The 13,575-nt window shown below is 39.1% G+C and overlaps 2 protein-coding genes across 4 annotated transcripts; one reads left to right on the forward strand and one right to left on the reverse strand.

Annotated features, from left to right (window-relative positions):
- The first annotated feature begins 191 nt into the window (after positions 1 to 191).
- LOC103989410 (glutamate--glyoxylate aminotransferase 2) lies at positions 192 to 7,186 on the forward strand. Of its 3 annotated transcripts, XM_009408241.3 has the most exons (15): positions 192 to 409; positions 517 to 635; positions 891 to 1,008; positions 1,318 to 1,383; positions 1,638 to 1,755; positions 2,309 to 2,390; positions 2,472 to 2,559; positions 2,705 to 2,863; positions 3,695 to 3,868; positions 3,966 to 4,097; positions 4,275 to 4,340; positions 4,443 to 4,507; positions 5,741 to 5,832; positions 5,920 to 6,076; positions 6,821 to 7,186. In XM_009408241.3, the coding sequence occupies exons 3-15, from the start codon at positions 892 to 894 to the stop codon at positions 6,948 to 6,950; spliced, it is 1,446 nt and encodes a 481-aa protein (XP_009406516.2). In that variant the 5' UTR covers positions 192 to 409; positions 517 to 635; position 891; the 3' UTR covers positions 6,951 to 7,186. The 3 variants fall into 3 exon arrangements, with proteins under 3 accessions (XP_009406516.2, XP_009406515.2, XP_018683101.2); XM_009408240.3 differs by lacking the exon at positions 192 to 409 and having other exon boundaries at positions 494 to 635; XM_018827556.2 differs by lacking the exons at positions 192 to 409; positions 517 to 635 and having other exon boundaries at positions 883 to 1,008.
- A 2,760-nt stretch (positions 7,187 to 9,946) lies between these two features.
- LOC135677034 (galactan beta-1,4-galactosyltransferase GALS2-like) lies at positions 9,947 to 11,970 on the reverse strand. The gene is made up of 2 exons (XM_065188888.1): positions 10,669 to 11,970; positions 9,947 to 10,574 (listed from the first exon to the last, which is right to left on the reverse strand). Exons 1-2 carry the CDS (start codon positions 11,802 to 11,804, stop codon positions 10,229 to 10,231), a joined length of 1,482 nt encoding a protein of 493 aa, XP_065044960.1. The 5' UTR covers positions 11,805 to 11,970; the 3' UTR covers positions 9,947 to 10,228.
- Between the last annotated feature and the right edge of the window lie 1,605 nt (positions 11,971 to 13,575).

The following is a 13,575-nucleotide window of genomic DNA, read 5'->3' on the forward strand; positions in this document are numbered from 1 at the left end:
AAACTGTGTGCATCTTTTATATATCTTATAAGCAGTGTAAAATTCTGGTGATTAGCGGAAATAATAGGTCATTCAAATCTGTGTAAAAATATCTTATAAGCAGTTTAACATAATACAAAAACTATTTTTAAAGATATATAATTAAATTCCTCTCTTGCAATTTCAAAGAAGCCCTCTTCTTTCTCCCTCTTTCTCTACCAGGAATTCCCTGTTTGCATCCTCCACCACACTCTTGAGTTCATAGCCTATCCCTCTTTATCTCCTGTGGCTTTGATTCAATTCCAGTTCAGTTGCGTTATCCTCTTTTTTCTCTCACCTTGTGACTCATAATCCACACACATTATAAAATGATAGATGAAGACATGTTCTGCTCCACAGATGGAAACAACTAGTAGAACTAAAAAGAAAGGTGAGGCCACTGTGTTCCACATTATCCTCTGGTGAATGATCCACATAAAACACATCCCTTGTATACTTTTTTTGCCCTGAAGGACACCCAACAGATATTTATTTCAGGCCCTCTTTTGGTTTATATTCTTGTTGGAGCAGTGGCGGCTTTGAACTCTTGCTACCCCGGCCTAGTCAAACAGTCTGCCCTCTCTCTCTCATCCATCGGTCCTCGAGATTTCATAGAGGTAATCTCATCCGATCGCGTGCAATCGAACCTTTTGATTGCAATTGGATGATTAATTGCCTCAAAGTTTCATCTTTTGGATGGAAAAGTTCGTTTATGACGAGTGTTGTTGTGGCATGGAAAAGACGGAACCTTTGGTTTTAATCGTATTTGGATGGCTAATTGAATCAAAATATCTGTTTTTGGGTGAAAATTTTGTCATTTTGATGGGGTTTAGAAGTTTAGACTGATGGATTTCTTGGTTTCGTATGTCAAGAATGTCGCCGAAGCCGCTGGACTACGAGTCGCTGAACGAGAATGTGAAGAAGGTGGCATATGCTGTCAGAGGCGAGCTTTACCTTCGGGCTTCGGAGCTGCAGAAGGAAGGGAAGAAGGTTTTGTTACGCTCTCTCACTTGCTATCTTTGGTTTCGTCGTGTCAGGATTCAGGCTCACGAACGTTGCTAATTAGCAAAGTATGAGAGAGAAAACAATGATCTTTGTTGGAATGATCGAGTTTTGAGTTAATTTTCTATTTCTTTTCGCTTGTTTAAAATTTGTTCTCTTTGAGATACAAGTTCAGGTTGCAATTTGGACTTCAATTTTCATGAGAAGTGTTTTAAGTTGACATGACATGGAAAAATGATTTGCATGAGAATCATTGTTACATCTTTTTATCGATTTGAATTTTTCTGTCATTTGCAGATTATCTTCACAAATGTGGGGAATCCTCATGCCCTGGGACAGAAGCCACTAACATTCCCCCGCCAGGTCCTTTTTATCCTTTTAACAAACTAGTTGATGCATAACTGTTCAAATACATTTATTTTTCCTTCTTTACAAGTATGAATGTCTTTATCATACTTCTGTGTTTGCTTGAGAAACTTATCGGCAATCGTAAACTTAAAAGAGTCCATTAGGTGACATTTTTTTTCTCTAAATGAAGCAATTTTACCTGCTTTGTTTTCATGAAGATCTTTGGCTTAGATTTCTCTTCTTTTTTTGTAAATTAAACTCTTTTGCAGGTCGTAGCCCTTTGCCAAGCTCCATTTCTGTTGGATGATCCTCATGTTGGAATTCTCTTCCCAGCAGATGCCATCGCAAGAGCTAAGCATTATCTGTCACTGACTTCGGGTGGTTTAGGTACTCTATTGCAACCTTTTCTATGCTCAAGGAAATACCAATATATACATAAGGAGTTCTCTTCCCAGCAAATGTCGGTCTGACACCGGTTTGATAATCTACCAGACTTATGTGATGTCAGTATACTGGGCAGTACACTGACTTGTGTCACTCCATATCATTAGATAAAATAATAAATAAAAATCAATATTATTGTACCAATTGAGTAATGCTTCGATATAAATATTTGTTCGAACTGGTAAATACCAATATGCACTAATCGGTATCATTGAGGTCCGAAACTTGCATGTTGGTATCCTAGATTTTTCTTTTTTCTTTGTATTTTGCCATACTGCAATACATAGCTTAGCTTTTTTCTACCACATTAGCTACAATTTAGGGTGTTTAATTTTCATGCGAAATGTTTATTGGTGTTCTTAATTTTCAGTCTCATATTTTAGCTTCCTATTGTTTTTTATCGGCAATTGTCATGCAAAACATGAAAGACATATTGTTCCGAGAATTTTAGCTCTGAGAATTTTGATAAGATTTACAATTTTCTTCGAGCAATCAGGTGCATATAGTGATTCTCGAGGTCTTCCCGGAATCAGGAAAGAAGTTGCTGAGTTTATTGAAAGGCGTGATGGGTATCCTAGGTAACAAGATGACGACCAAGCTGAGTACATTCTCACAAAGTAACCAGGCTGCTAACTTCTTATGCAATTCACTAATTGCAGTGATCCTGAGCTAATATATCTCACCGATGGAGCTAGCAAAGGTGTCATGCAGATCTTAAATACTGTAATCAGAAATGAGAAAGATGGTGTAAGATTCCTCAAGAGTCTATTACCATGTTCTTATAGAAAGCTCAAGAAGAGAAAACTTGATACTTGTCTCTTGGCTGCTATTCAATTGCATCAGTAGTTTTTTGCTAATAAGATGTAGAGATTAAACAACTATATATTGGCAGATTTTGGTTCCAGTTCCACAATACCCTCTTTATTCAGCTGCAATATCCTTGTTTGGTGGGTCTCTTGTTCCGTATTATTTAGAAGAGGAGGCCAATTGGGGTCTTGACATTAACCATCTTCGCCAATCTGTAGCAGCTGCTCGGATGAAAGGAATTACTGTAAGCTAGTAATACTTCCAATTTACATAAATTTGCATAGCTTTATGTTCTTCTTAAAGTGATTAAAAAAATATTATTGTTGATGTTGGTGACTGTCTAATCAAATTCATAGAACTTCTCATTATACATCTGTAACTATTAACATGAAGAATTATATTTATTATAGTATTTTTTAATAATCCAACCCTCCATCTCAGTTCAACTTGTCAGTAATTTAGTTTTGGTTGAAATTATTTGTTTCACATGAATCTTGATTGGTTGCTAAGCATCATCTGCAAATACGATACCTATATTTAGTTAACTCATTCTTAGATACTCTTTCAAATGAGGGAACTTATGGATCGTCATAATGAAATATAACACGTAAACTTTTTAGCTCCATTCTATCTTAAAAGTATGACTTCATAAAGAAGATAAAGACATGACAACTTATCAAGCTATATTTGGCTGAAATAATTTAGTACCAGAATTGCATGCATGCCATGAGAACATTTTTCTAGCACACTAGGTATTAAGACCAACCTCTATGTTTCTTTTCGATTGAATGGGTTTGAGTTCATCTCATCATGATAGATTATTTTCTCAATTATACATAATAAGTCGCTTCCACCTGAATGTTTAAGTAAAGAACCAGAAAGCAGCAAATATTCAGTTCTATTAACATATAATTTAGACCTGTTACCAATACTGTTCTCAGTGGCTTAATCATATAGTAGTTCTCATTTATTTTCATGGTATAGAAATGTGCTTATAGAATTCCATATTCTTCATATGTAATGAATGCTTTTTGAACTTTATTCAGAATTGTAAATGATGCTGCTGTGGGTACAGGTTCGAGCTATGGTTATTATCAACCCAGGAAACCCCACTGGCCAATGTCTAAGTGAAGCCAATTTAAACGGATTGTTAAAATTTTGCTTCCAAGAGAACCTAGTCCTGCTTGCTGATGAAGTTTATCAACAGAACATATACCAAGACGAGAGACCTTTCATAAGTGCAAGAAAAGTATGGATGCCAAATTGCATGTTCATATCTTATAAATTATTGTAAGCACTATATATAATGGGTTCTACTTTGACCTAAAAACTATTCAATACTGCAGATATTGTTGGACATGGGCCCACCTATGAGTAAAGAGGTCCAACTTGTGTCCTTTCACACTGTATCGAAGGGATACTGGGGAGAGTGTGGTCAGCGTGGAGGATACTTTGAAATGACTAACATTCCTGCTAAGGTAATTTTGTTCTTTGCTGATGCATGCTTTTTTCTGTGAATTACATATGCTAAAGGATACATTGTGTGAATCACCGTCTACACTTTTGCTACCATAACCAGATGACTTATGCTAAGGATAGTCGATTGCTCTCAATTCTATAATTCAAATATTCTGTATGATTTAAATTTGTCACAGACTGTAGATGAGATCTACAAGGTTGCATCAGTTTCGCTCAGTCCAAATGTTCCTGGACAGATCTTCGTAAGTTTAATTTTTCTTGTCAACTTGGTTTAGTTTAAAGCTTGATTTTTCCTTGTACAACACTTGTTATATTATGAGATAAGAAATTTGTTTACTTTTCAGATGGGGCTGATGGTTAACCCCCTCAAACCAGGAGATATTTCTTACTTGAGGTTTGTTGCAGAGAGGTATGATAAGCAACTTCTAGGATGAAAGTTTTTGCTTCTAGCATTCAAAAATTTTTTGTTTCTAAATGCATCAACATTACAAAAATTAAAAATCGATGATGTTTCCGTCCATTACAAACAAACGTTGGCTACACTGCTTTATATATATAATTTGTCTGCTTAAAATGTATGCAGCATCATTGTGTATTTGGTTTTAGTCATTTGTGCTTGATGCTTCAAAGTGTAGCCTATAGAGTATAGACAACAATAAACCCAATGGCTTTAGTTGACTAAATTGCTTGTGTGATTGAAGTCTTTGAAGTGTAACCCTAAACCAATAATATTAAGCTTTTGTTAAATAATTTTGTGTAATTTATCTTGGTAAAATGGTACAAACTACAAACACTCCTATAGAAACAGCTGATCATTTATATAAATGCTGGAAAAATGTTGATAGAAACTTTGCTACTCTGCGTCATGTTCAAGGTTGTTGAGAGCCATTCAAGAAAAATCAGCTGCACATTGTAGAATAAAATTTTTAGCAACTTTTCCTATCTATCAATTTATCTACACTATCATTATTTTGAATCTTGCTTATGCAAATTATTTGGTGCAATTGCCCTATGACTATGCTATACTGCGTACTAGTAGCACCTTCAACATGGCAACATGGACAATTGCACTATCTACCGAAGGTCCTCAGATTTACTATGCTATGTCTACTCCTAAACCTAGCTATCTATGATTTCCCAGAAGGAAAGTAGTTTTTAAACATAAAAATTATGATTCTAGATTAATTGCCTAAACATTGATTGAGATAATGACATTTTAGGGTAATCAATGGGCATGACTGGAATGATTCTGGGTTTAAATGTGTCAGGTAGCTTTATATTCTCATGTCAAATAAGGTTTTGTGATGGGTATCTAAGTTACATGAAGCTCTCATAGGTATCATTTGCTTTGATAAAAATTTAATGCTCAACTCATTTAATCCGTTAACCATCTAATCGGTTGGCAATAATTTACCCATTGATTTGGAGAGAATTTTTTTTGTGTTGCATCTTATTGCAGAAAATTTAGATAAACAGAAAATGGAAAGACCAACTTTACTTAGTTTTTGCTAAGAAAATAGAAGTTATTGATATGCTTAAATGTTTGTATGTTTTTGTACTGCCAATACTGAATGTAGCTCTTTGTTATATGACTGAGCACAGTTAATATACTTAATACAACGTGTTGTTTATTATGGTACAGTACGGCAATCCTCGAGTCTCTGAAAAGAAGAGCTCATATAATGACTGATGGGTTTAATAGTTGCAGAAATGTTGTGTGCAACTTTACAGAAGGTAATACTGATGTACACTGTATCGTCTGAGTTCTATTAAATTTATGTCAACATGGAACATTGCCACTAATTTTGAAGCTAACTGTAGGAGCCATGTATTCATTTCCACAAATACGCTTACCGCCAAGAGCAATTGAAGCTGCAAAAAGTGCTGGCAAGGCTCCTGATGTTTTCTATTGCCTTAAGCTTTTGGAAGCTACAGGAATTTCCACAGTTCCAGGCTCAGGATTTGGCCAAAAAGAAGGGTACTTACTCAGTTGCTTGAGTTATTTTGAACATATTAATCATCATAATTATTCTTGCAAAATAATTCTAGTTCTCTAATTTGATATCCAATGAATTATAGTTCCCATAAATGAATATACAACAATCTAAGTAGATCCATGAAAATCTGGTGTTTTAGCGCAGAAAGGCAAGGTGATTAGATTATAAGCTACCTGTGCGGTGCTTGAGGCTACACCTATAAAGTTCTGTTGTCCTGATTATGTAATGGTAATTTAATCATTCAAGCAATACTGAGTCATGTAATTCTGAACTAGAAAGTTCATATGGAGGCATGATTGCCAAGGACTGATATCTGTCCAATAAAAAGAAGGGATTAAAAACCTGAGGTTATAGAGTTCAATTATTGTTTATGGAAAAATATCGAACCCTTTTTAATCTTTTTCTCTGGCTTACATGACAACTCTAGAGAAGAGGGAGGCAAGTCATCAATTGATGCTGGTTGACAAAGCTTTGGGTTCTTGTTCAGAAGTTTCTTCTGCTACTATATCCCTACAATTTCTTCAATCAAGCTTAGTTAAACATTTTTGCATTTCTATCAATCTAGACAAATTCTCCTCAATGAATTTATGAACTTTTACCAACCTTTGTGATATGATAGATCTTTTTTTTTATTATTTGTAAGTACACCTCCAAATTTACTTCATTTGAGAGCACAGAATAAAGGTCACACAAGAATTAGTCAACAAATCTTTCCTTCTTGACAGGGTTTTCCATCTAAGGACAACCATCTTGCCAGCAGAAGAAGACATGCCAGCAATCATGACTAGTTTCAAGAAGTTCAATGACGAGTTTATGGAAGAATATGAAGATTACAGAGGTTACTCCAGAATGTAGATCTAGTAAATGGAAGCTAAAGCATATCAAAGGTGCAGGCAAAAGGAAGATTTCTCTCTGGTCAAGGTAGTTGCTCTGCTAGTCAATCATTTCGAACCTTCAATCAACCACTACTTAATTGTTTGTAAAGAAAAATCATATAAGAAGTTCCATTTTATGTAATCGATTCAGTAAGAATCAGCTCAAGAAAAGCGCATGATACTTTTAATTAGTCACTAATTGGGCTTATTCTATTATTGATTTGCATCATTTGCTCCCTGAGGCTTACTGCAGTGTCTCGACGAATGCTTCATAAATTTGGTTTGTAGGGGTTCCATTTATGGTTTCAAGATAATAGTTTCCTTGTCTGGTTGGCTTTCATTTAAGAAGACAATTCTACCAGTTCTGAAACTATGAAGAAAGCTGATGCTAACCAATAGCAACTGCTTTTTGCCATTTGATTCAGCTGGAAAGGCAGAACTAGCTCAGCTTTGCCATTGCTATAGATCAAATCTTATTACCTTAGGATGGTGTGATATCTGCATCATGTTTTACTTACTACTTTAATACCCTTTGCAGATTATCAACGTATAATCGAACTATATTTGAAGTTACTTGTGAGTTTTATTTTTGCAAAGATGAAAATCTTTGCAGATGGTTTTGTAAGTGATCTATGAGGTAGAATTTTTGTGTGATGTTTGATATGAACTATGACTGCCATCTGTCCTAGACCCTAACCATTTGTGTTTTACCAAACCTTGAAGTCATTGCTGGCATTAGCAGTGATTGATAAGTCGCTAACTTCATTTTAACAGTTCCCCTCTGCTCCATGAACATGAATTGTACATTTATACATATATAATTTATAAAAGATACCATTCCTTTTAAAAAGGCAGGTTTTCTTTTGAACAGTGTCACTGATTGGAAACTCTTTTCTGCTTTTGTTTATTTAAGTTGCCATGAAAGCTAGATTTGGCAGATAAAATCAGCATTGTTTGTTGTTAGCTATGAAGAACTGACAACTTTAAATCAAATCCCATCTGATCTGGACAGATAATTTAGGATTCTTTTGGAGTGAAGAGCAGTAGCAGTGAGGTTAAGGGTCTGGAAACAAGGCCACCCTCATGAGACCTGTAGCATTAGGATCTTTCTGTCACAAAAAATTCTTAGAAATCTTGTTAATATTCGGAAGAAGAACCCTCGGCATCCAAGACACGGCTAGCAAATGCACAGGGGAAGTGAAAAGAACAAGCTTAATAAGAATAATGCTGTCAGCTTGGGATTAAAAATTGGCCAGTCAAGAACCCAGTTTTTGTTGAATTGATTGAATACGAGCATCAAAAAGTGGAAACATGAACCAAGTAACAGTGAACATACCATTTTAGGTCTCTGTCCTTTTAATGGCCAACATCTTTCCTTTTTGCTGTGGAGAGAGAGAGAGAAGACTTTCTTGGATTTGATTTTGTAGCAGCAGAATAAAGCTATTGATGCAAACATCATGAGTTCTTTGAGTTAGGAGTCCTTGGATCCTTCTACTTCTCCTGTGAATCATATGGGCAGAGCATCAAGATTGGTCTTTCTGAAATGATGAACTAAGATGTTTCTGCAATCCCAACTAGAGGGTGATGGTGACCTGAGATGTTCCTGCGGTTGGTAGTGGCCTCTCATATTGAATGTTATCAATAGTTTCTTTGGAATGTGTTAGCCAGTGTTTTGGAATGTCGATCAACTGATGGAGATTTGCTTCAAGATGAACAAGTTTTTTTCTACTTTTGTTAAGAAAATAAATGGATTTTAGATCAATACAAAATTATTAACTTTGGAGAGAGTATCATATAATTTTACCTTTTATGTATTATAACATAAAAATCTAAGGGTGAATTTTTTGAAAAAACTCTCAAATTTGAAAAAACTCTTAATTTAAAAAATATATATAAACTGTATTTTTTTTTTCAAAATATCATGTTATCCATATCGGTCATCGCACTTCGCCCCATTTGTCACCCCCTTTTGGTTTAGAAATCGTCCGTGCCTTCGCAAGTGAGTTGATCCTTGCAGTTGCTCTCCTCTGTGTATGGGTTGATTTCATTGGTCGTGCTTACATCTCCTCGTGCAAGTTAGCCTTGCTAGCTACCTTTCTCCCCTTCCTTGACCTATACCTCTGTGGGTAGGCTAGTCATATCGACCACCTCTCTTTGCATATGAGTTAACCCATGATTATGCTCACAATGCTCCTAGGTCCAAAGAGGATACATGAGCGATGGTGAAGATAACACAGAGAAGAGTGAATAGTGCATTACAGAAACCGATAGTGATCGAAGAGATATGGATAAAATGATTTTTTCATTCCGTCAAAAGTGTTTTATGAAAATTTTAATAATTAAGATGTTTTACCAAAAAAATTTATATTTACGTTTTTTCGAAAAAATTAAAAAAAAAAAAAAACCAGCAATATAACCACCAAAGCAGCAATAGTAGCCGTAACAGTCGGAGGAATTCTGTACTCAACCTATTCTTTTACCTTCCATCACACGACGATGGATGGGGCCCGGCAGCTGTTGCGGAACTGTTCCAATCAAAAAGAGAGCGGAAGGTGCGCCATGATTTGGTTGCCAACTTCCCCTCATTCTTGGCACGCAATCCTGTCGGTGGACTTCCCGGATCCGAAAGGTATTGATGTCGTCGATCTGATCAACATCTGACGGTGGTAACGACGTGTCAGCTTTCTTTTCCCAGTGATCTTCTTGTACGATGCTGGCTTTCCAACCCACCAAACATAATAGAAGTGAATCCAGTTGGTCCGTTCACATGGGTTCCACGAGAGTTCAATGCGGGACCCGCTGCTTTCTACGTTTGGCCACTCAGTTCAGCCATAGGAGCTGCACCGCAATGCATCGCACACAGAATGGCAGTGTACGTATGGATATTACCGTCGTCGTCACGGGAGGGAAGAACAGAGAAGGGTACAAGAGAGACGTTGGGCCACCCAACATGTGCAGATTTGTAGCAATAGAATGTACTTGGAATTCTATATCAGTGTTCCCTATTGAGACCATCACCAACACTCCCTTATCGTGCAGCAATTGCAGACACAAAAGGAAGAACACATGAATTCTAGATCAGTTTAGCTAACAATTTTCTGCTATCAGGAATGCTGTCATTCTACATACGAACGCATGAACTCTGCTAAATCTGTGTACTGCGTTTATTGCCCTCGAAAATGGTGCGTGTGCGCTTATTGAGGAAGAAGAAAAGAATCGGAAAAAAAATGGTGATCTGAGCGTGAACTGTGGGCGGAATTACTGTCTGGTGCGCGCCAGCCTCGAGCCGATCATCTTGTGCTCGAACCTCCTCACCGCGCCGGCGACGCGGCGGAGGGTCTCGTCGAGAACGTAGGGAGTCCCGTCGTAGGTGACCGCGGTGGCGTTGACGAACTCCTCGCAGGGGTCACGGCGAGCGGCGATGGTGCCGTGGTAGTGGTAGTACTTGATCCTGCCGTCCGTCTTGTGGAGGCTCCGCCCGGCCACGTTCTGCGACATATGCACTCCCGTTGCGAAGGCGCTCCGCGGCTGGATCGCGTACTTGCGGTCCCTCCTTACGCCTCTCTTCACGTCCCTGTAAACCAGCTTCTCGATGCCCCACATTCTGGCTTATCATAAACAAATGGAATCAGCAACCAATTCAGATGCTGCAGATTTCAGCAGTTCGAATTCCTATAGGCAGTGTTTGGTTTGTGTACCTTGTGGTCTTGCCGTGGTCGATTGATCGGCAGAGCTTGCCGGACATGGGCATCTGTTCGATGGTGAACTGCGTGTAGGGTGAGAGGGAGGCGAGCAAGGAGTCGAGGTTGGTTTTCGGGGCCAAGTAGATGAACTCGTCGACGTCGAAGAAGAAGATCCACTTGGCCATGAACTTGTACCTGTGCAAGCAGTCGTTCACCACCAGGAACTGGTTGTGGTAGTAGCCGTCGAACCTCTCCTGCTCCCTGATGTCCTGCACCGTCACTATCCCCTTCTCCACCCACGGCCGCAGCACCTCCATCACACCCGGGTGGACGCCGCCGGCGTCGTGGAAGACGAAGTGGGACCTCTCGCCGAAGAGCCTCGCGTGGTAGGCCATCCATTCCCGGATCCTCTGCGGGCTGAGGTCGCCGTGCAGAGAAGAACCGCAGTAGAGGTAGTCAAACTTGGGCCGCGCCGAGAACGCGGACGCGTTGACGCTCCCAGGCGCCTCCTCTACGGCCACGAACCGCTCCTCCGTCTGCACCGCCCGGTCGCCGCCGCCGCCCGTGGTCGCGTGGACCACGAGCTGTCCACCGGAGCCGTCGAGGCCGACGTCGACCGGGAACGTGCAGTTGACTACGACGACGGTGTAGACGCGGCCGTAGCCCCAGTCGGGAAGAATCCTGTACCCGGAGGCAAAGGTCGAATTGGAGTCGCCACCTGGGCCGCCGTGCGGCTGCCACTCGCACCAGAACTGAGGCTTGGCGAAGACGTGGAGAGGCTTCGAGGAGAGCCCGACGATGGCGAAGTTGTTGGAGCCGCCGCGGTAGGCTCCCATCTGTACGAAGAGGTAGGCGGCGGAGCCGACAGGGTTGAAGGCTCTCCTCACCACAGAATCAGAGCCGAGCTGCTCTTCTCTGAGTGGATGGACTTCGGGAGGGGAAGAGGAGATGTTGGACGAGACTGACGCGAGCTTAGAAAAGCAGGAGGTGATGGCCGTGGTGGAGAAGCCTGACGTCGAAGGGAAGAACTGGAACATGGTGGCCAAAGAGCAGAGGGAAAAGAGTGAGATAAGGAGAAGCTTCATGTCAGTACAACTCCATGGGACAGCATCGAAGGAACTCTTCTCATCCTTGGGCTTTTCCTTGGCCATTCTGAGACCAGCAAACTCGGCTGGCACCAGAATCAAGGGAGGAGGAGGAGGTGGACGAGGAAGAAGCAGGCAGGCAGGTGAAGCTGCCGAGAAGGAAGAGGAGACACGGCATATGATGAAGGGAAGGTGTGTTAGATGCTTTGCTTTTAAGAGAAACAAAGACAAAAGACACTTTATTCTACCGGTGCTTTGGGTTGGAATTGAGGCAGGCGAAGAGAGAAGTATGGGAGCAACAAAAGACTTTGTTCTCTCTTTGTTATTATTATACTTTTCTTAAAAGAATTATTGAGTCAAAGTTCAAAGGAAAGATAGAGGTTGAAAGGGTCGATGGAGGAAAGAAGAAGAACAGGTGGCGGTCTCTACTTTCGGCTTGGAGTCATTTCCTTTAAATACAAATTTTAATTATTATAAAAAATATTTGAGATGAATGAACTTGGACAATAAAAATTATATATACAATTTGTATTCTATGATGTGACTTTTGTATTGGCATCTTTGAACATGTATTTCATACAGTGTATCTTTGCATAGGAAAGTTATAAATGTGGCTTCAATATTCTCCATCTTTCTTTTTTTTTTCTGGTCACAATAATTCTTTCTCTTTAGTCCAATTAATATTATTTTGTCTAAAAGAGATATATGGAATGAGTAATTTTCATCTGACTATGTAAAATGGTAAAAAAATAAATGACACAGTGGCATATGAAATTAGATTGCTGTTAAATTTTCAATGTATTTCAATAGTCAATTTAGTAGTCAATAGAAATCCAAATATCAGAAAATCATTCAAAAAAGTTAATTATAGATTATCCTTATATTATAAGTTTATCATTATATTTTTAAAAATTATATTTTAAAAAATAAAAATATTTAATCTCGATTCTTCTTAATATATGCGGACTCTGTCTCACTTTAGTTTACTAAATGATCATTAGAGTTTCATAAGTATAACATCATAATATAATTTTTAAAAATATAAAGATTGAAATACTAAAGATAGTTAATTACAGGAGCAATTTATAATTAGCCCTCATTCAAATAAAATATAAATTCAAATAATATGATGAAATTACAATCTGATCCCTAGAAATGATAATAAGGTCCTCAAACTATTACAATTAAAGCCTTGTACATTATAGATTAGTCCTTCAAATATTGCAATGGATCAACATGTTGGTGTTGTATTGTAAATTAGCTGTAACAATGGATCGAAATGTAAATAGAGAACAGCGGACAGATTTACATGTAAAACAAAAACCCTCTGTGTGATTTGGGAGAAAGGATCGGAATGTGAATATAGAAAAGGTAAAGATCTATACGTAAAAGAGAACTTACAAAGGCAAAGATATATACGTATATTTTTGTGGAGGAATTAAATACATATAGGGTTAATGTAAGGAGTTTAATGTAAAAACGGCCGTGCGTCGTTTGTTGACTCGCTCCTCGTTCATGAAGCGGAGCGGCCGCAGCGTTGCGGAGGACGACGGCGGCGGGAGGGGCGGAGAGGAGTGAGGGATGTCGATGCTGTGGGAGAAGAGCGAGACGTGGCGGTGGCTGGTGCGGAAGACCCGTGACTCGAAACGCATCTTCTTTGCCTTCGCCACGGTGTGTGGCGTCGTCCCCGGTGGCATCGGCTACTGTGTCATGCAGCTCACTAACACCCGCAACGAGCAGCTCGAGGCCCACCTCCACCAGACCGCCCGCCTAGAATCCACCGTAACCTGGTTAACCGTTACTTCAATTTCTCCTTTGTTAATTTGTCATGTTCGAC

This window comes from Musa acuminata, chromosome BXJ1-6 (assembly GCF_036884655.1).
Source record: "Musa acuminata AAA Group cultivar baxijiao chromosome BXJ1-6, Cavendish_Baxijiao_AAA, whole genome shotgun sequence".
In the NCBI taxonomy this organism is placed as follows: Eukaryota; Viridiplantae; Streptophyta; class Magnoliopsida; order Zingiberales; family Musaceae; genus Musa; species Musa acuminata.